General features: G+C 37.6%; 1 protein-coding gene across 3 annotated transcripts in view; it reads right to left on the bottom strand.

The window, feature by feature from the left end:
* The window catches only part of SESN3 (sestrin 3), an 80,901-nt gene that overhangs the window by 19,423 nt on the left and 37,760 nt on the right, over positions 1 to 23,718 (bottom strand). For all 3 annotated transcript variants that reach the window (XM_059875066.1, XM_024975718.2, XM_024975719.2), the window contains 4 exons: positions 8,325 to 8,390; positions 4,788 to 4,985; positions 2,889 to 3,071; positions 49 to 285 (listed from right to left, as the gene is read on the bottom strand). In XM_059875066.1, the coding sequence (XP_059731049.1) occupies positions 49 to 285; positions 2,889 to 3,071; positions 4,788 to 4,895 (528 nt within the window). In that variant the 5' untranslated portion in view covers positions 4,896 to 4,985; positions 8,325 to 8,390. The remainder of the gene's footprint in view (positions 1 to 48; positions 286 to 2,888; positions 3,072 to 4,787; positions 4,986 to 8,324; positions 8,391 to 23,718) is intronic.

The following is a 23,718-nucleotide window of genomic DNA, read 5'->3' as shown; positions in this document are numbered from 1 at the left end:
GCAAGTTTAAAGGCAAAGTAGTAAAGAAAAACAGTTAAGAAAACAAACCCCGAAGTTGCTGCCGGTAAGGGATGCATTCTCTATGTTGTTGTCATTAGCGAGATCACACACACAGAAGTTGTTGACTGGTATTAGCCTGAATCCATTGGAGATTTCTGGATCTCTTTCTGGATTGATGCCACTACCAAAAACAAAGCTTGCCAAAGCGTGATAATGAGCCAGTAGGACCACAGCATGTACCAGTTCAGGCAGAGACCAATTATTTTCTCCAGTTTTGACAAGTTTCTGAAATGAGAAAGCCAGTCAAGAATAAAAGTGAAAATCATAGAATGTTACAAAGCAATTTTAGAAAGTATGGAAAAATGTATAAAATTCCATATGTCCATTTATAGAAATAATACTAAAAATTCCATTTAAACTGTTTCATATAGTAAAGATACAGCTTTGGTCAAACAATATTACATTAAACCTATCAAAACTAACATTAGAATTACACTGTAGCTTCTCTGAAATTCCTTATACATATAATGGAGTTTCTGTTTCCAAAGCACTTTTCTATATTATGCTATTTTAATAAGGTATTTTAGAGAATCCAAGAACACTGATGCTAGAAGGGACTTTAAAGTTTCTCTAGCAAGACCACTTACTTGAAGGTTTTAAAGGTAGAGACTCTACCTTAAAAATAACATAAATATTTAATTCAGTAGGTCAACTTTTAACTGTCTTGGATATCGTCTCTGACAGAGGAAGAACCTACAGCAGATGATAGACACTGTAGAAAACTACCTCACATTTGAAGGGACATTTAAAAAAAGTCTGCTCTATTTAAAATGGATAACCAACAAGGTCCTACTGTACAGCACAGGTAACTCTGCTCAATGTTATGCAGCAGCCTGGATGGGAGGGGAGTTTAAAGGAGAATGCATATGTGTACATGTATGGCTGAGTCCCTTTGCTATCCACCTGAAACTATCACAACAATGTTAACTAGCTATAATCTAATACAAAATAAAAAGTTAAAAAAAAACCAACAAAAAAAAAAAATATCAGAGCACTTTTTTTACACGCTATTTTACTGGATCCTCCAGATGAATGGGCTTCCCTGATAGCTCAGTTGGTAAAGAATCCGTCTGCAATGCAGGAGGCCCCAGCTGGATTCCTGGGTTGGGAAGATCCGCTGGAGAAGGGGAAGGCTACCCACTCCAGTATTCTGGCCTGGAGAATTCCACAGACTGTATAGTCCATGGGGTCACAAAGTTGGCCATGACTGAATGACTTTCACTTTCACTTTTCCCAGATGAATGTTGGAATCATAAGTGAAGCCATTAAACACAGTAATCATCACAATTCCAGCTATTAATCCATTCAAGGTTTTCCCCATCAATCTTTATCTAATTAATCTATCTTTCAGTGTGTGATGGGGATCTGTTCTCAAATCTAAAACTTTCACTTGGCTCACTTCACATCTAAAAACTAAAACCAAAAAACTGCTTTTGCTTTACTCTCCATTATTTAACTACATACAAATTTAATACATTACCAAAAGCTCAGGGGGAAAAAAAGGAAAAATCAATCATATTCTACCACTTTTATGTAACTTTTACATATCTTCTTTTATTTTTCAAAGTATAATTAAATAATCAGAGTATACAACCATTTTTCTCTGCTTTTCTAACTTTTTGAAAAATTTGATTTTCATGAGGCTCCACTGTCTTCAATTAATTATTAAGCATGGGCATATTGTAGCCCAGAACTACAGTTCCATTTCCTTACACATTTAAATTGCTTCTAAATTTCTTATTTGCTATTATAAATAGCACCTTTCTGCTATAGCTTTGTTCATATTTTATAAACAAGCCCTAATAGATAATACAAATCTGAGAGTATACAGACTGACAAAAGCTGAGTTTGGTTTAATTGGGCAAATAACTAACAACATGAGGGGAAAAACTAAACCCAGGACATTTCTAATGCATGAGAAGAAGGGGTTTTAAGTACCTAAGGCTTCTGCTGATAATCATTTAGCTGATGACTCCAACTAACTGAATAGTGCCAAGCATGGCGCTAATTCAACAACCTCATCCTGGAGGCTTTTAACAGATGCTGCTTTTGAAGGGCAAGTGCTCCAGCCAATCACAGTTCTCTTTCTTACCTAAGATCTAGTCTCTAGAGGCATGTAAGTATATACACATCAGTTGGCAAATCACTTTTATTTGAAAAATCATTTCTTCAAAATCTTAAAATTATGAAATGTTAGAACTGCAAAAGAGTTTAGAACTCATTTAATCTAGCCATCTCATTTATAGAAGGGTGAACTACCAAGGCCCACAAAAGTTAACTTTAAAAAGGTCACATACTTTGTAGTTAAGAGTTAAAGACTAGAACCTACGTATGTTATCCTCCTAATGCATTTTCTTTGTTCTGCCTACTGCTTGAAAATAGAAATCAACTTTTCTTATAGCTATTTGCTAATTACTGATTACTTAAAGAGAAGTGGGCTTTCCTGGTAGCTCAACTGGTTAAGAATCCACCTGCAGTGCAGGAGACCCCTGTTCAATTCCTGGGTGGGGAAGATACATTGAAGAAGGGATAGGCTACCCACTCCAGGATTCTGGCCCAGAGAATCCCATGGACTGTATAGTCCATGGGGTCACAAAGAGTTGGACATGACTGAGTGATTTTTCACTTACAGAGAAGTATTCATTTATATTTAACTTAAACCCAATGACTTACATTTTCTACACATTTCAATACACTATTTATTTTTTATTTTTCAAATTCCTAACATGCAAGTATTTCAAAGTAAGTCTTAAGCAAAATACTTAACTGAAAATAACTTTAAGAATCATTAGTAAAATTTCTTTCTCCCCTAAAGAAATACTCAGTACCTGAATGTGCTCTTTTGTGATCAGCCAGGGTCGGTGTGCTAACAGCTTGTTTATTTCATTAAGATTTTTCAGTCTTTGTGGTACATATTGCAAACCATTCAACCATTCAGCAATACCTCCTGTCTTTAAAAATTCATCCACATGCATGTTTATTAAGTAAGAACACTGATGTCTAGCTGCAGCCTACAACACAAAGAAAAGATTTGGTGGATAAAACAGTCATGGTACGGTCTTATTCTACAATTACTAGGACAGTCATTTAAAGTTCATTTTTATAGCTAATATTCTTTTCTTAGAGAATGCTCTTCCTAAAACTTTCATCACAATGTTGTCATAGATTCTTGAATCGATACATAAAGCTGACATATAAGTAAATGTCACATGAAGCCAATTACTTCCTCACCCAGAAGTGGTAGGGGTCAATCTAGAACCCATTTTCTATTTATGTGAAGGAAGCATATGTTCATTTTATTATGGTAAGTAAGATCAACTATATTCTATTTAAAACACAATAAAATCTGATTAACTTGTACCAATTCAGAATATATACTAGTTTGAGTATTTTTCTTATTCCCTTTGAGATAACTGTGAATCAGCCTTATCTGTGCCCATCCTCCTATTGAGATGAAACTGAAGCTCACTGACCCTTTCTTTCCTAGGCAAGCCAGAATCAGCCTTGATAAATTGGTAAATCCATGCAAAACAGACTTTTCACCGCTCGTTTCCTCAGGGCTGCTTCTCAGTTAAATAGTACTGTTTTACTCTGTTTTCCACATCTTATTTCTCTCTTTGTTGGTGACCATTCTAAGTTGGCTTTCAGACTTAGTGTCGTCAAAACCTTAAGCTGAGTAATCTTAGACAAGTTCATCATTTAATAAAACACAGGATGCAGCCCTTTTTTTGTTGTTTAAAACTTCAGTGAGAGCATAAACAAATTCAACTTGATAAAAACTAACTCCTGGCTGGCTTTGATCACTCTGCCAGCCCAGATGTTCCCCTAACTTCTCCAAATATATTGCACTTGCATCTTGTTCTTTTCTCCAGCAACAGCCCAACTGTAGCACTGTTTCTACCTTCTTATTCCTGCTGCCCATCATCCCAATTTATAATTAACTAGTTAACTAGCTTGTACCAAGTACTAAACTTAGTAGTATAACTTATTTAAGAATTCTTCTCTGACAGAGTCGCCTAGTGCTAATACTTTGCTCTTATTTAGCCAAATTAGTGATATTCTTCATGTACAGAATGACTAAATAAAAAAGTCACAACCAACCTGTTTTATATTAATACTGAAAGAAAACTATCAGGAGTAAAAGGAAAATTTGAGGGACACTAGGAACATTACTTCGGAGAAGGCAATGGCACCCCACTCCAGTACTCTTGCCTGGAGAATCCCATGGACGGAGGAGCCTGGTGGGCTGCAGTCCATGGGGTTGCTGGGAGTCGGATACGACTGAGCGACTTCACTTTCACTTTTCACTTTCATGCATTGGAGAAGGAAATGGCAACCCACTCCAGTGTTCTTGCCTGGAGAATCCCAGGGACGGGGGAGCCTGATGGGCTGCCGTCTATGGGGTTGCACAGAGTCGGACACGACTGAAGCGACTTAGCAGCAGTAGCAGCAGCAGGAACATTACTTTCGACCCTATAAACATCTTTAATCATGAGATTAAACATGGAAAACTTTACTAATAATTAAATCAGAAACAATTCAGTATATTATGTGAGTTACAACATTCAAAATGTAACCAGTGGATTTGGAATCCAAAAGGTCATAAGCTTCTTGAGTTGTTGTTTCCGTGTGATTATACTTAGCTCTGCACCACAAGTAATACCAGCAGTGAGAGGGACTAAATGAGGACCAAGTCACGTGAACACAGGAACCGGAAGTGAGCGTACCATGATGGCGATGTAGTGCCGGTGCGGTAGAGGAAGGGGGCCATCCATGCGCAGCATGTAGAACTGGCTCCTCAGGAAGGACTCCAGGTACTGAGTGTGCAGGCTCATGACCTGGGTGATGTTATCCAAGCGACCGGATGTAGAGTATTCTTCCACAAGAAAGTTAGTACGTTCATCCACTGTGTTTGCCTGGACAACCTTTCAACCAAGAAACACAAAACAAAATCAAGGCTGAGAAGTAAACACACCAGTGGTTTACATGCATTATTCCATGACTGAAGACGATGAAGGTCCTTTTGACATTAACAGACACTGAAATAATGCAGTTTTTCATACTAGAAACAGAAATGAAAATGAAAGCACCATTCATTTTTGGCTCTGGGACCACAATTTATTAAACAACAAATGTCAAATTATCAAACATTATACACACAGCTATGAAGTTGGAGAAAAGAAGCTTCCATCTGCTTTGCCAGGCACATAAGGCAAAAATTTTCAGGGCCTGCTTGCCTGGCTATTGTCACACTGATTCATGGGGAGGGAAAGCATTTAGAATTTTCTCTCAATAGCCTATGAACACACTTAATGACTATATCTTAGGACAGACATTTTTCAGTCTGATCCCTTGCTTGTTTTAGTTATTCAACATTAAAAAAGCTTTCTGCAGTCTTTTTTGGTGACAAAGAAAAATAGGATAATTTGTAGGAAAGTGTTAATTGAAAAATTAATAGGATACTAGATTCCCATTCTGAGCCTATCATATTAATTACTAGAAACAAGGTAAGTTATTAAAATGAACGTGCAGCATCTGAGAAAATCAAAAGGACTTTTTCAAAAATAGATTATTCACATACAGGTTTATAAACAATGACAGCTTGGGCATCATACCAATAATTGGCTTCTGAAGGTGTTAAGAGCTTATTAGCACCCCATGGAAGGACTTGTTTCAGTGGGAATCAATGAACATCAGATGTGTGTTTCTCGGCTTGGTTCCTTATTTATTGGCATTTTAGAATTAGAGTTCTAGACTTACGAAGAATTTGTTCCTTATTTTAGATAAGGTAACAGACTCAAGATTAAATTTCAGCTCATACAACTATTTAATAGTAGAGCCTGGTTTAGAATCTGCTGCTGCTAAGTCGCTTCAGTCGTGTCCGACTCTGTGCGACCCCACAGAGGGCAGCCCACCAGGCTCCCCCGTCCCTGGGATTCTCCAGGCAAGGACACTGGAGTGGGTTGCCATTTCCTTCTCCAATGCATGAAAGTGAAAAGTGAAAGTGAAGTCGCTCAGTCGTGTCCGACTCTTTGTGACCCCATGGACTGCAGCCCACCAGGCTCCTCTGTCCATGGGATTTTCCAGGCAAGAGTACTGCAGTGGGGTGCCATTGCCTTCTCTGGGTCTAGAATCTAGGTCTCCTCAAATCTAGACTTGTGGTCTTTCTAAAGATCCACACTGCTCTTAAGAAGCTCTGTTTACTTTTCAGGGCTGGCCTCACAATCTCTTCTGAGATTTTATTATACAAAGGCACTATTGATTGAGGAAAATTTAATCCCAAAGGAAATGTAATGTTTGAAAAGCGTTAATTGTGAGGAAATGTTAATTACAATGGTGTAAAAAAAAGGCAATTCCACTTTGGCTCACTATAAAACCAAATGTATTTACATTTGTTCATGTCCTCCCATTTTGTCAATTACAGGGAAACAAGATGACAGTTAAAAATGGAATGGATCATGATAAACTCTATATAATTAGGGACAGAATATTTGTTGTTTTGTTTTGCTTTCCAGCAGAAGATTCTTCTGCTTAACTGATGCCTAAAAGACATTAATAGATTCGTATGATGCAACAGAGCCTGAAAACAGCCGTTGCTTCTGCAAACCAGATTGTCTCCAAATACATTCTGTGTAAATGGCAGCATTTCAGGAAGCCTTTATATATGTATTAGGCAATCACTCTGCTAAGAGCAGCCATGTGCTCTATGAGGGAAACAGGACAAGCCCAGCAGTTTCTCTAATGCATGATTACCTACAGTCCCTGAGCTCCTGAAACATTACAGGTAACTTGGGAGTTTCATGGAAATGGCAAGGTCACTAAAAAGTCAAAATGAACATGATGGAACTGCTGACTCTAGTGCGACCTGACATGTATTATTATTCAAATTCTACTCATTCTTTAAGGGATACCTGAAACATCATAGGTATTCAAACATATCTTGACTAATTTCTGAACAATATAGGAATAATGCTAGTGCTTTAAGATAAGATACCTTTTTGCAATCAATAGTAAATCAATATATATAACCATGGTTAATATGAGTTAATAACTCCTTGAAGCAGAGAAAAACTCAATTAATGGGCCTGAAATTTTTCTTAGCCCAAGTATAAGTTACAGGCAGCTAGGAATCTCCAGGTCCTAAACATTGCTGTGATCTTTCATAGAGATGTATACCCACTAAACAGGCATGCAAATTTTCTTATAATATCTTTTGTGTCATTTCACAAACATTCTTTCTGCATTTATCATCTTGACTCCCCCAGCTTCATCAAAAGTGCAGCTTGTAGTGGAGATTCTCTGACATTCTGTCTCATCAGAGACTCAGAACCAAATGAAAAGATGAATTACTAGTGATTATTACTTTGCCAACAAAGGTCTGTCTAGTCAAGGCTCTGGTTTTTCCAGTGGTCATGTATGGATGTGAGAGTTGGAATATAAAGAAAGCTGAGTGCTGAAGAATTGATGCTTTTGAACTGTGGTGTTGGAGAAGACTCTTGAGAGACCCTTGGACTGCAAGGAGGTCCAACCAGTCCATCCTAAAGGAGATCAGTCCTAGATGTTCATTGGAAGGACTGATGCTAAAGCTGAAACTCCAATATTTTGGCCACCTCATGTGAAGTTGACTCACTGGAAAAGACCCTGATGCTGGGAGGGACTGGGGGCAGGAGGAGAAGGGGACGACAGAGGATGAGATGGCTGGATGGCATCACCAACTCGATGGACATGAGTTTGAGTAAATTCCCGGAGTTGGTGATGTGTCGACAGGGAGGCCTGGTGTGCTGTGGTTCATGGGGAAGCAAATATTCGGACACGACTGAGCGACCGAACTGAACTGAATATCATGTTTTCTTCAATAGATTTAGTTGGGAAGCTTACTTTTTCACTTAAAAATGTCTTTTCTTAACATTTATGTAACCTATAATCACCATGAAACACTGGCCATTTTAAAACCTTAAACCTACATGATAATATTAAGTTTTATTACTGTTAGCAGCTTTGTTCAGAAATGCTATATTTGAAATCAAATATGGTAAAATTTATATTTTTCTAAACTTGCAGTACTGTCTAACTCCAAATAAGATGATTATTACACATACAATCTTTCAAGTGAAGTTGAAAAGAAAATACTTCTGTGGTTTTCTGACAAATAAGAATAAGAGCAAAATACATGTTTACTTCCATATTAAAAAATGTAGATATTCTTTGACACAATTGAGTTATTTTAAAAATCACTTTATATATATTAAGACAGATTGACTTACTTCCTTCTCTGGAATAAAGGCACTTGGTCCTCTTGTCAAGGGTTGAGATACTCTGATTCTTTTGTCCTGTTTTTAAAAGAAAAGTTTTATGCATTAATGATGACTTTCTATGAAAAGTTAAATTGGTATAAATTGCTAAAGTATAAAATAAATGGAATAAGTAAATAGAATTATGTAAACTCAAAGTATTAGGTCTTGGATTCCGCCCCCTCTGGCCCCATAACAAACAACGACAATAACAACAACAACAGCAAATAAACTATGGGGTCATTGCATGAACAAGATAACGAGACAGACAGGCTCCTACCATGGTGCTGGGCACACAGGCAGGCTCCTCAAATGTTATTTCCCTCAGTCGTACTCGATAGCACCAGAGATTTTTTAGCCCATATTTGACATGACTGGAAACCATCAGCCTCCATAAAAAAATCATATCTAACAGTATACTAGCATACTGTTGAACCTCAATTTGAAAGCTAAAGGAAAAGTTGGATTCTAAGAGTATTACACACAACCTCCTAAAGCAATGGTCTGATTTCTGTTTTTCTTTCTGAATAAAATAGGAATAAGCATATCTAATATAAACCTCTGAAGGTTTGGGTAAGAACAATGTAAAACATGGAGAAGTAGAGGTTAATTTCACTGAGAAATGGAGACTATAATAATGTTTATTGTTCTATCGCTATTCTACTTAGTAGTAAAAACTGCCAGATCACCAATGGCATGTCTGTGTTCATTTTAACTTTTTAAAAATATTGTTTTTGTGTCCCCATTTAAGTACATTCATCTATGAGTCAGAAAAATTCCCATCAGGAACAAACTTCCTCCTCTGTAGGTATAAGGAAGAGCAAGAAGAGTCAGAGGCAGGCTCTCTGGTTTTGAAATCCTTCTTACCAAGGAGAAGAGACAGGAGGAACAGCCACTTGATTTTCTATAATAAAAGTAATAAGTTTATGAAATAGAAGCCCTCCAAAGTCGTAATATAAAAACAGCGGCTCTGCTATGGTTTATGAATATTATAAAGACTGAGTGAGAAACTGAAGAACAGGGGAACAGACGTCTCCTGGAAAGGAGTGTTAACATTGAGCTTGCCCTTCTCTCCGCTCCCTTTTTCCCTATTTCTTTCTCCGCAAGGTAGCCTGAATCTTTTTTGTTCCTTACAATCCAAGAGCCTACCAAACACAAAAAAGTATTTGAATCCCTTACTTCATTAGGAAGCAGTCAAGTATTCAACAATCTTTTGAGAACCGAACCAGATACTGTGGTAGCCTCAAGATACAGGGTGAGCAAGATGGACATGGGCCCTACCCCTCAGAAGTCTGGCACACAATTTCCAACAATTTTCAGGGTGCTACTGAGATAAATATATTAAATAATGATCATCTTAAACTGCTAGTGCTTTAGGAAGAACTAATCATCTAGGTTATATTTGTGAAGGGATGACAAAGAGATCTCAATCTGCTGGTGAAGTACATTAGAAGATTCCATGTCAAAAGAAACAATTTAGAATTTCTAATATTAGTATTTCTTGCCTGCATCAACCATCATCTGGGTTTACCTAGAAAACTAATTTAGAAGAAAATGACAGACTTCTCCTTGCTAGTCTTAGTAAATTATAGGAAATGAAAATTTGAATACTCTCTATATAACACAGCCTAAGGCCCCAATATGTGAAAGGCAATTTCCTTGACAACTGATCACTTCAAATAAACAAAGCAGTTAGAGGAACTGATTGTGAAGACAGATCACAGGTTTGAGGGGAAAAATGTCAATAGGGAGATAAGTGGAGTCTTTTATATATATTTATTTCAAAAAATACATGAAATTCAGAGAAAATATGGGGAGAGAAAAATAAACTAAAAGTGTACAAAGGGACTTTGGAGATAGAGAATGATTTATTACTAATATGATTTATTTTTAAAAATCATTACTTGATATATTTATCAACTGATTTATCTTTAAAGGTCTGAAATAGTTATTTTGCCTACAAAAATATTTTCTGGATTGGCCAAGGTTTAAATGTGAAATACATTTTCATTATAAGTGGAACTGCATACTTCTATACTTAAAAGAATATAACATGTTAATTTTAACCAGTTGATAAGAAGCAACTGATAATGATTTCATTTGTGTCAACGCTCATTTGTTCATTTATCCAGCAGATATTCACTGAGCATTCACAATGTGCTAAGTACAGCCAAAGAACTGATGCTTTTGAACTGTGGCGTTGGAGAAGACTCTTGAGATTCCCTTGGACTGCAAAGAGATACAACCAGTCCATCCTAAAGGAAATCAGTCCTGAATATTCATTGGAAGGACTGATGCTGAAGCTGAAACTCCAATACTTTGGCAACCTGATGAGAAGAACTGACTCACTGGAAAAGATCCTGATGCTGGGAAAGACTGAAGGTGGGAGGAGAAGGGGACGACAGAGGATGAGATGGTTGGATGGCATTACTGACTCGATGGACATGAGTTTGAGTAAGCTCTGGGAGTTGGCGATGGACAGGGAAGCCTGGAGTGCTGCAGTCCATGGGGTCACAAAGAGTTGGACACAACTGAGTGACTGAACTGAAGTACAGTGGGGACATGAAAAAGTAGTAGACTGGCAGAAATGCATTAACTATATCATAGTTTGTATATGCATATACAAAGCGGTATGGGAGCACATCATTTTATGAATTATCATTTACTTAGTCATTTGCTTCCCCAATGGCTCAGCAAATAAAGAATCTGCCTGTGATGCCGGAGACACAGGAAATGTGGGTTCTATACCTGGGTCAGGAAGATCCCCTGGAGAAGGGAATGGCAACCCATTCTAGTATTCTTACCTGGAAAATCCCAGGAACAGAGGACCCTGGTGGGTTCTAGTCCATGGGGTCACAAGAGTTAGACACAACTTAGCCACTAAACCACCATGGTTTATGTTGGTGTATAGTTTATATTGGTGTATGTACAGTTTCATTATTGTAAATAGCGCTATGGTGAATATCTTTGTATAAAGAGACTTGGGGGCATATTTTGTGGTATTTAAGATGGTTTCTTTAGAAAGATTCCCAGATGTGGGTTTACTGGGGTTTGGGTTATAAATCTTTATAAAGTTCTTGTTGCATACTACCAATATGCTATAAAGTTCTTGTTGCATACTACCAATATGTTTTACCAATTTTATTTCCATCAGTTGAGAAAATGTTCACTTAACTCACTAACTTCAAAAGTGAAAAACAGCCTTCAAAAAATGTTTTTGAAACTTTTAATTGTATACACGGTACTGGTGGTGACTTAGTCACTAAGCTATGTCTGACTCTTGCAACCCATGGACTGTGGCCCGCCAGGCCCCTCTCCCTATGGGATTCCCCAGGCAAGAATACTGGCGTGAGTTGCCATGCCCTCCTCTAGGGGATCTTCCCAATCCAGGGATGAACCCTCGTCTCCTGCATTGGCAGGTGGATTCTTTACCACTGAGCCACCAGGGAAGCAAGTGTATACATAGTTCAGATAAAAATTCCCTAAGCAGAGTTGTGGGTCAGATCTCTGTTTTTAATAATACAATTCTTGGTGTGATACAGTCACTCCAGAGGGGGGGAAAACAAACAAACAAACAAAAATACCCCAAAAGAAACAAACAAACAAACCCCCAGCTAGGAAGCTACTGCAATAGCCGAGGGGAGAGATGATGTGGCCTCACCTAAGAGAGCTATTTATACACTGAAAAGTGAGAGTTGCTTAGTTGTGTCTGACTCTTTGCAACCCTATGGACTACAGTTCATGGAATTCTCCAGGCCAGAATACTGGAGTGGGTAGCTGTTCCCTTCTCCAGGGGATGGTCCCAACTCAGGGATTGAACCCAGGTCACCCGCATTGCAGGAAGATCCTTAACTGTCTTGAATCACCAGGGAAGCCCACTGAAGAGAAGGGAAAACTAACATTTTAAAATTATACCAACATGTAGACTTCTTCAGTTATAGTTTTAAAATGGTGTCACAATTGAAAGAATCAGCCTACTTCCTGCTTCTGTAGAAGAAGCATCTTTTCTGGTGAGGATACTACTGTCCTCTCAGTTAACTGCTTTGTATATTTATATGAAGGTGGAAAAGTTCTTTCAATGATCAAGGCAGTTTATAAATTCTCCTTAAAATTCTTTTACTGAACATTTATTCCCCACCTACTTTCTATCTCTATATGTTTTTAAAGTTGATAAAATAAAACACAAAAGAAGTAGGATAGTACTGCTGACTTAAAAAACAGTCACGACCTAAAAGTTGAGTGAGTGAGTGAAGTCTCTCAGTCATGTCTGAGTCTTTGTGACCCCATGGACTGTAGGAGCCTACCATGCTCCTCTGTCCATGGGATTTTCCAGGCAAGAGTACTGGAGTGGGTTGCCATTTCCTTCTCCAGAGGATCTTCCTGACCAAGGTTCAATCCCTGGGTGGGGAAGATCCCTTGGAGGAGGGTATGGCAGTCCACTCCAGTATTGTTGCCTGGAAAATCCCATGGATGGAGGAGCCTGGCAGCCTACAGTCCATGGGGTCCAAAGAGTTGGATGCGACTGAGTGATTTCACTTTGTAGCTCAGTTGGTAAAAAGTTGAGAGTTATGTTTTATTTGATGGAAATTTTTAGGACTTAAGCCCAGGAGGCAGCATCTCAAGTAACCCTGAGAGAACTGCTCCAAGGAGGCAGGGGGAGGAGTCAGGTTATATAGAAGTTTGCAACAAAGGGCAGGTCTGAACATCGAAAGTATTTTTGTGAATTAAAGAAAACCAGATACCTCAAGTCAAGGAATTTAGCGTTTTTATACATATGGGAAGATGCAAGAGCCTGGGCTCACTGACATCATTCCTTTCATATGCATCTCAGCTCTCTGGGCCAGTATGCTGCATTTTTTTACATCTGAGCTTCTGTGCTCACCACAGGGAGTGGCTGCAGCCAGGGCTGCCAGATCACTTCAGATTCCTGGGTGCCCTCAGGGCTCAGAAATTCACATTTGGAGAGATGAAATCACTGATGACCCTGACATCCTTTTTTACTGATATGGCAGGAAATACTCCATTTTCTCAATACCATATCCAAAAGATTCCATTTACAACCATAAGCTGGAGTTCTCATCTCCAGTAATACTTTGTAAAACCTTTCCTCATCTTTCATTTCAAATCCAAAATACCCAAGAACTGGGTTCCTACTTTACTTATGCTCTGATTAACTTTCCTGAAGTCTCTAGACCTGGGTTGCCTTATACAGTAGCCATCAGCCACATGTGACTATATTTAAATTCATTAAAATTAAATATAATTCAAAGTCCAGTTGCTCAATCACACTGGTCACATTTCAAGTGCCCAACAACACCTGTAGCTCTGACTCTGACTGCACAGTCTGTGGAAGTATCGCCATTGGACAAGGCTCCACCATCACAGACATGCTACTCAAGACTACATCTGATTTTTGTGAAATCACATCTTCAGGCATCTTAATGCCTTTTGAAATGTTAAATGACTCCTCTGCAGAGTTATTGGTTTGATGGTCACACCTACTCAATCCCATAACCAAGCATTTTAATCTAATTGCAGAAATGCTCTCAACCATATCGAGAGTGAATTCAAACAGAAGCAATTTGGGAAAAGAAAAAAAAAAAAAAATCAGCCAGTTCTAAGAATCTTTTGTCTCAATGTCTGCACATAGTACAGTCTGCAGAAAAGTATCAAGGACTTTGTCTTTTCCCCTTTTAAAACTTACGGTAAAAAATATATAACATGAGCTCTACCCACCTAACAAATTATAGTAATTACTGTACAGTACATTACTGTTAACTATAAGCACAACATTGTGTAACAGATGTCTAGGACTTTGTCATCTAGCATAACTGAAACTTCACACCCACTGAAGGGCAGCTCTTCACACTCTTCAGATCCCAGCTGAGATGCTACCTCTGTGATCTCCAGCCTTCTTGCCTCTGTGCAAAACTCAGATCTGCCTTTTGCTAGGCAACTCTCCCCTAGTTTGGCTTTCCTGGCTCTGAAGCCAGGAAATCCTCCAATTTCTTTCACCACTTGTACCCTCTCCCTAGACATTCCCTGCATCTCCTTCATCAGCATTCATTCTCTCAAGTGAGTATTCTGATCCATGGCTTCCATTTTCCTGATACAAACAAAACTCTGCTGGACTGTGTGAGCCTCACCATACTGGTGGGAGAAGGGTGGAGTGGGTAAAGGAGAGAGAAGGGTATGTGATATGAAAAGCAAGCAGGCCCTGTAACAGACTCCTGCACCTTTGCTAAAGAGCTCGAGTTAGCACTGCTCTGCCCTTCCATCGGACCTGGGCCATTTTGAGCTGCCTGTGACATGCTGGAACCTTAAAATTAACATGTTTAAAACCAGTCTCCTACCATAAACCAGCTGGTCCTTACTTTCCTCTTTAAGTTATAAAATCACCACACAATACCAGTAACCCTGGCTCTGATTTACAGAGTTATCCTCGACCCTTTATCTTAGGAATCTGCATTTAGTTAGTCGCTAAATCTGATAATTGCCTTTTCCCAACAGTATCTTTCAGCTCTCCTTTCCCCAGCTCCATCTCAACTGTAAGAGTGTCTCTCATGCTAAGAATTATTTCCCCCTCACAACTGAGAGTCATGTCAATTCTAGGCCCTAGCTTTTGAGGAGATAACACTTAAAAAAAACCCCCCAAAACCAAAAACACAAAGTGCAATACAAAAGAAGATTCCACTTTTATTCTATCAATTTTCCCTAAAACAAAATAAAACACACCAAACTAGAACAGCTGTGATATACTTTCTCAACATACACTACTCTAATAGAAGAATTCCAGGGTTGGTCTATATTAGAAGTGAAAATAACTTGCAGTTGCACTAATTTTGAGTAATAATATTGCGAAGTTTTCCTTTCTTAAATATAAAGCTAATATCCTGTCCTAGGGAATAAATGACTTTGATCATAGTAGTGAATCTTACACAATGAACTTTAAGTCATAAATCTTGTTTAATAACTGTGTAAAAATAAAACAAAAAATCAAGTCCGGGTTTGTTTGTTTGTTATCTGTACTGTCTATTACAGTATCCCTTAGCCATATGTGGCTATTTAAATTTAAGTTTGTTGTTGCGTTAATTGCTCAGTTGTGTCCGACTCTTTGTGACCCCATGGAGTATAGCCCACCAGGCTCTTCTGTCCATGGAGTTCTCCAGGCAAGAACATTGGAGTAGGTTGCCATTCTCTTCTCCAGGAGATCTTCCCAACCCATGGACTGAACTCTGGTCTCCTGCATAGCAGGTAGATTGTTTACCATCTGAGCCACCAGAGAAACCCAAATTTAACTTGATTAACATTAAATAGGAGATAAAAACTAAGTGTCTTGATTGCACTAGCCACATGTAAAGTATATAACAGCCACATGTGGGTACCAAGCTGAATTCTTCTATCATTGCCAAAGGTTCTATGGCACAGCATGGCTCCATAGCATTGATTAGTCTTGGTTTCAGCTACTCAGATAATGTAAAGATACAAAATGGTTAAAAATTCAGGAATGAACACAAGCAGAATAAACGAGTATTAAGGTAACTTCATCGGAGAAGGCAATGGCACCCCACTCCAGTACTCTTGCCTGGAAAATCCCATGGACGGAGGAGTCTGGTAGGCTGCAGTCCATAGGGTTGCTAAGAGTCAGACATGACTGAGCGACTTCACTTTCACTTTTCACTTTCATGCATTGGAGAAGGAAATGGCAACCCACTCCAGTGTTCTTGCCTGGAGAATCCCAGGGATGGGGGAGCCTGGTGGGCTGCCATCCATGGGGTCACACAGAGTCGGACATGACTGAAGTGACTTAGCAGTAGCAGCAAGGTAACTTCATAGAAATAAAAATTTGATTTGGATAGTAAGACTGGAAAACCAAAACACCAACAAATTAATCACAATGGCAGAAAAGTTTGCAGATACCATTCAGAGTCTCAATTTGATGACAATTTTCAAATCACTAACTTAAAAAGAAGAAAGGAAATTCTCCAGTATGTTGACTTATTAAAATAAAAGGAGGTATAAAATATATAAGAAACTTTAGACAGTAGTAAATTTAATTGATTTTCCTTCAAATATCTTAAGACAACATTCACAGAATTTGCTTAAAATTTTTTCCATAAAATCCTACAATTTCAATCAAGAGAAAAACTAGTTAAAAAAATAAGAACTCATACTTTTTATATATCAGTGTCATGTGTCCTAAGAGATTATTTTACAAAGGTTATGATCTCAAGAGTGGTACAAAACTTTATCTTTTTTCAGATATGTTATAACTGAAAGAAGTTATGCTTGAAATTCATCAGCTGAAATTATGCCTATTAAGTAATTATCTACTGGAAAACAAAAGACCAATAGCATAAACATGAATTGTATTTTAAAAATTGCTTATTCTGACACTTTTCTGTTAGGTAATTTACTAGATCACTTTATGTAAATTAATCCCACTAGAAAATTAAGATATGTGAAAGTTACAAATTCTTAAAATTATGAGTCTTTAGAGGTAATCAACCAGAGAAGGCAGTGGCACCCCACTCCAGTACTCTTGCCTGGAAAATCCCATGAATGGAGGAGCCTGGTAGGCTGCAGTCCATGGGGTTGCTAAGAGTCGGACATGACTGAGTGACTTCACTTTCATGCATTGGAGAAGGAAATGGCTACCCACTCCAGTGTTCAGGCCTGGCGAATTCCAGGGATGGGGGAGCCTGGTGGCTGCTGTCTATGGGATTGCACAGAGTCAGACACAACTGAAGCGACATAGCAGCAGCAGCAGCAGAGGTAATCAGCAAATAACTTGCCCCTAAGAGGCTAACTGTTAAAGAGAACTAATTGCTGCATTTTAAGCTACTAAGTATCTTTAAAATAAATTATTCAATTTAATTTTTACATTTTTCTTCTTGAGTATATTTCATTAAAAAATGGAAAAGCAAAAAAAAAAAAAAAAGAAAAAGAAAACCAAACCACAAATTCTATCCATTAAAATGTAAAAGAAAAACATACAAATTCTATCTATTCTTGAATTTATATTTATAGGAGAGAATAATACTGAGAATAATGTGTGTAATTAACTTTACATATAGACACTTGAAGAGGTTAAAAAAATGTGTTTAACATATAAACAATTCTGGCAAAGCAGAAATTTTTGATTCCACTGAACATACTAATCCCTCAATTTTTGAAGATTTTTAAGGGCATCCTTAGAAGATAGTTTAATAGCTTCAAAAAAAATTTAACACACTGCAATGACAAAATATCTTAAGTATAAAAAGCATGCTCAAACAAACATTTTAAGTGTGACTGTAAGAAAAGTAACTGAAATTATCAATACAAACAGTAAATTACAGTTGTTGACTCTCCTCTCCTTTTTAGATGTTCCATTTTGGCAGAAACCACTGCAAAAAGGACAGAGATGGGAAGGTGGCTCAACGCTTTGAAATAATACTGATGTCATCTTATTTCCTGGCAGACAATTACAGAAATAAAGACTGGGTTTATAGAAATTGATGACATTACACATTTCAGAAGGAACGGACAAATGGAAAGGAACACAGAGATGTTCTAAAAACTCTCTATCCCTAAATGAGAAAAGCATGGGTTTTAAATTAGTTTGTCATAGATGTGTAATTTTATAGTAAACTCATATTTAAATGTCTGCCATTACCTGAATATACATTATTTCCCATTATTCCAAAATGGCCTAAAAGATTATAAAATTATTACTTCTCTTACTCTAGATTAAAATATGAATTGACCATCAATACAATTAAAATATGTATTGTAATAAGTAACTGAGACCTAAGGTCATTTAGTGATAGAAGATTGGGAAGCAGAAAATTGTAATACCATCAGAGGCAAGAATCTTGCAAATTACACAACATCTCTTCTAGTCCTTGGAGCCTGAGTGTAATAGGGACCCCAGGAGCATCAGGAGCCCAGCTCCGAACACAGGGTGTGGCAAATATTCGCTGAGGATCCAAAGAGCACTGAAAATTCCCCTTCATAAGTGGGGAATCCTGTTGCCTTCTAAAGGTCTGAGACTTCGGTTCCCCTTTTTAACTGAGCTCTTAAAACCAAAGCAACCAAGCCCTTTCTGCAAGAGCTCTACCGCTGGGTACGATCATTTGAGGAACACTGCAAAAAAGATCTTGTAACTAAGAGCATCAATTTCAGCTTTCTTCAACAACACACACTAATTAAGATTTCTAACTTCCAATCTCAAAACATTCCCACTAAAAGGAGTGCACTTGTCAGCTTCTCTACCTCCTTCTTCCCCCTAGTAAACTGTCAGGTGCGAGTGGACTGGGACAGTACCTTGTTCATTTTGGAGTACATCAACTTTAGTATGGAGTATGGTGTCAGGTAAACTTCAGTTCCATTTTTTAAAGATTCACATAAGGCCACATTAGCTACTCCTTTAAACAGTAAACCTAAAGTCAAGTTCAAGTCCAGTGCCATCCAGAGGTAATAAGCAGCAATGAGCGCACCTACTTTCCCACTTTCCATGTAATACACCACAGAGTAGCATAAATCAAGCTAGATTCACTTGTCAACGAAAACTTGGGAGTTCTAACGTGGCAGATCTTTTCTGTGTTGTGCAGAATTTAGACATTTGAACCAGTATTTCCAGGCGCTGTCCTGCCTTTTTGATGTCTATTGAAATACTACCTATTCTTCCTTTAAGACCCAGCTCTAACACCAACTCCTTGGGTCTTCCTCCACTCACACCAACTCCCAAGTTCTTCTAGGAAATTAAAATGATTCTTCTTAAGGTTCACAATTCTATTTAGTTTTTCTCTCTCTTAGAGCTACTGAAGTATATCATTATCTTATCACTTTCTTCAGACCATAAATACCTTAAACAGCAGGATCAATTTCTAGCACAGTATCTGTACCTTTATAGCACAGCAACATGAAAATAGTAGACCTCATGCATATGATGAGTTGAACTGAGGAGACAGAAGTCTGGTACAGGCTCTTCCATCCCTTTTCCTTCCTTCAATGGGGAAGAGTATCCTGTGGACTTGAGGCAGTTCTCTGTACTCTTATTGAGACATACCAATAAATTAAATTAATAACCACAGTCCTAGACATCAATCTATGACCTTCCTTGTATCATCTGGGTTCCCTATGTGACAAATATTCCCTTTTCTCTGTTTATCTTCTAGTGTTATTAAAACAAGCAGTACATGCAATTTCCTGTACTTTGTGCTACCTTCTTAAAAATCAGTAATGATACTTCATGCCTTGACACTGATCTTGAGCAACAAAGGCTCCTATACAACCTTTTAAGTGTTAAACACTTTCTTTAGAGATGCAGAATGACAAAATATACTTGTTGAATATATTAAAATTTTGGGCTAAGTACCCCGAAAATGAGATTTCTCTCAGGTACAGAAAACTCTGCACCTGAGACAAAGTCCATAATAACTACTTAATTCAGTGCTTCCCTAATAACATATAGATAATACACTTTTCTACCACTGATTATAAAATTGCTCCCCATGAAGTATTAAGAACTGCTTTACTTTTATACAGTTTTTAATGTTGTCTATTGTGTAGGTTTTGCTGGTAGCTCAGAAGTTAAAGCGTCTGCCTGTGATGCGGGAGACCAGGGTTCGATCCCTGGGTTGGGAAGATCCCCTGGAGAAGGAAATGGCAACCCACTCCAGTACTCTTGCCTGGAAAATACAGTCCATGGGGCCGCAAAGACTCGGACACGACTGAGCGACTTCACTGAGGTTGATTGTGCAGTAGTAAAAACTTGGCTTTAATTTTAGAAAGTTTTACCTATTAAAATTATGTCCCAATTAGATTAAAAGAAATAAAAAATGGAAACTTTTGAAATCAAGATTCCTATTAGAAACAATTACAGTTACAGAGTCCCTTGGACAGTAAAGAGATCAAACCAGTCCATCCTAAAGGAAATCAACCCTGAATGTTCATTGGAAGGACTGATGCTGAAGCTCCAATACTTTGACTACTTGATGCAAAGAGCCAACTCATTAGAAAAGACCCTGATGCTGGGAAAGATTGAGGGCAAGAGGAGAAGGGGGCAACAGAGAATGAGATGGTTGGATGCCATCACTGACTCAATGGACATGAATTTGAGCAAACTCTGTGAGATGGTGAAGGACAGGGAAGCCTGGCATGCTGCAGTCCCTGGGGCCATGGAAAGAGTCCAATACGACTGAACAACAGTTACAGAACATTCTAATATTACTCAGTATATGGCTGATAGCCTTTTAGAGAAATAAAAAAATATGCTGTGAACGTAGCTACCTGGTGTATGAAAGAAAAGCAGGGCTTTAAGTCAAACCTCTGTACTTAGCATCTACTACCCAAGTTGTAACAAAATCAAAAGGTCTTCTAAGTTATTCTAATGAAACAGAATGACATGATAGTTTCCAGTTTTTTCAAAACACAATGATTAACAAAATAAAGGTCACTTGATCAGCTTAGAGAAATTGTAAAAAAACTTTAAAGCTGTGTTTTAATGTATACAGGTAAACTTAAAACCCATTGTAATCAAAATTAAAACATGACTTATTATGTTCATGTACATAGATGGTTCACAAAATTTTTGATATTAGAAACTCTTTATATTCCAAAAATTATTGATCCCCAAAGCTTTTATTAATGTGATTTTTTTTCTTGTTTTGTTGTAGTTGCTAACTTTTGTCTGACTGTTTTTGCAACCCCATCAATTGTAGCCTGCCAGGCTCCTCTGTCCATGGGATTTCCCAGGCAAGAGTACTGGAGGTGGGTTGCCACTTCTTTCTCCAGGGGATCTTCCTGACCCAGGGATCGAACCTGTGTTTCCAGCATTGGCAGGTATATTCTTTACCACTGAGCCACCAGGGAAGCCCAATGTGAGTGATATCTATCAGTAATTATTATACTAGAAATTAAATCAAAGAAAAATGTAAATACTTAATTCATTTAAGAATAAAAATAGAATAAATCCATTATATATTAACAGAAATGAATTTTTTGAAACTATAATTTCCAAATCAAAACAAAAATTTTACTGAGTAACATAATTAAACATTTGCACAAATATCTGGCTTAATTAAAGACAACTGGATTCTTACATCTAATTCTATATTCAATCTGTTTCTATATGTTTTATAGCATGAAGAAGACTCAGCTTCACAAAAGTATTTTAAAAACCTTTTAAGATAATTTTGGATATTCTATGATACTACATTAAGACTTGACAAATAGTAGCTTTTAAGTTTGTTGGAATGTGGAATCTGAAACCACATCAGTAATCATCTTACTTTGTTACATTAAAATCCATTGGTTTATCTTATACTTTGAAGAGATCGATCCGGGAGTTGGTGAGGGACAGGGAGGCCTGGCGTGCTGCGATTCATGGGGTCGCAAAGAGTCGGACACGACTGAGCGACTGATCTGATCTGATTAGCCATTTAGAAAATATTGGATCAGGGAGGTGGGGGCGGGGGGTTCAGGATGGGGAACACATGTATACCATGGCGGATTCATGTCAATGTATGGCAAAACCACTACAATAAAGTAATTAGCCTCTAATTAAATAAATTTATATTAAAAAAAAAAGAAAATATTGGATCACTGACTTTGGCAGGCTTTCCAAATGTTCATACATTGAATATATTATTTAAAATAAAATACGTTAATGTCACCACTGTTCATATCAGAAAAATCTTTAAGCTTTGAGAAATGGACAAGCTCATGGTAGAGGATACCAGTTTTCCAAAACTGTTTTCTCCTCAAAGTCCAAATTTTATTTTGGCAGTAAATCCTATTGGTTGTTTTCCTGGAAGTGATGGATTCACTTTGCTTATTTTTGTAGAAATGTCTGCCAAATACCCATCTGAATAACCATAACTATCAGTCAGTCATTTTTTCATATAAAATAGTGTTCAATAAAAAGAGACTAGTTTGGCTCACAACTCAGTCACACAGCTGCGTTTTCTCAAGACAACCACCATACTTTGGCATGGAGAAGATCTTTATGTATATACTCCCCATTTTGAAAATGATTAAGCATTTCATGGTCAAGATTTAATAAAATGCCTAATTTTTACTGTTTTAACAAGGATATTCTTCAGTGAAACCAACTTTTTTTTTTTTTTTTTTTACTGTGAATACAGAGCAGTGAGGAAAATAATGATTACTATGTCAGTAGAAGGCCACTGCTTTGTTTTGTGCTAAACATTTAGCCCGAGTTCCACAGCCACACTTTGGGAAGCACTGATTGAAATGAATGTTTCCAATATACTCTGCCTCTCTTCCTTCTAATTATGTATCCTTCTGAAACAGTTTCAGTTGCAAAAAGATTGCTACAATTAACTTTCATATGAAGACAAGGTATGAAGGAATCATTATGAACAATTATTATTTTTTTTACTTTTCTCCATACTGCCATGGCCATAGAACTTCTATGGAAGTGTTCATTTCTTTATTTGTAAAATAAACTTAATTATAAAACAATTAAGCATGAATGATCAAGAAGACCCTGTAAGAGCAACATAGGAGGGGTGCTAGCCTTACCATATAGTAAAACATAATATTTTATTTATGTGCTGTATTAGCACATAAATAGACAACAAATGGAACTTCACTAATTATGACTCAAAATCCAGAAACAACAAACAATTGATAATTCAACTACACATATACATACACACACTTTAAAAAAATTTTCTGTATGATACAAAAATATAAAAATCAGAAGGCAAATGTTGCAATTTAACACACAATGGCTAATATATTAGGAGCTCCTGAAAATTAAAAGGGAATAACCAACAACCAAATCAAAAAACGAACAAGGAATGGGCAATTAACAGAAGAAACAACTCATAAAAAGAAAAGCAAATGTTATATTTCACACACCAGATTGGCAAAAATCCAAGGTAGGCAACATATTTTTTGACAATACTACAGGGAAACAGGTACTCTCAAAAACTGTGGGAATGCAAAATTAAACACCTTCTGGATAGGGATTTGACAATGTCTAGAAAAATTACACACGCATCTGCCCTTTGACCCTTAAGTCTCACTGCTACTGCTGCTGCTAAGTCGCTTCAGTCATGTCTGACTCTCCAATGCATGAAAGTGAAAAGTGAAAGTGAAGTCACTCAGTCGCACTACTAGGGCTCTAATCCATCAATACAACCATAAAATAGGATGAAGAAAATGTCTATATACAAAAATAATTTGAACATGATCAGTTATGTCAGACTCTTTGCAACCCCATGGACTATATAGTCCATGGAAGTGTCCAGGTCAGAATACGGGAGTGGATAGCCTTTCCCTTGTCCAGGGGATCTTCTCAACCCAGGGATCAAACCCAGGTCTCCTGCATTGCAGGTGGATTCTCTACCAG

The sequence above is a fragment of the Bos taurus genome, chromosome 15 (genome assembly GCF_002263795.3).
Source record: "Bos taurus isolate L1 Dominette 01449 registration number 42190680 breed Hereford chromosome 15, ARS-UCD2.0, whole genome shotgun sequence".
Taxonomy (NCBI): domain Eukaryota; kingdom Metazoa; phylum Chordata; class Mammalia; order Artiodactyla; family Bovidae; genus Bos; species Bos taurus.
The sequence above is the reverse complement of the archived record's forward strand: the minus strand, read 5'-3'. Positions and strand labels throughout refer to the sequence as shown.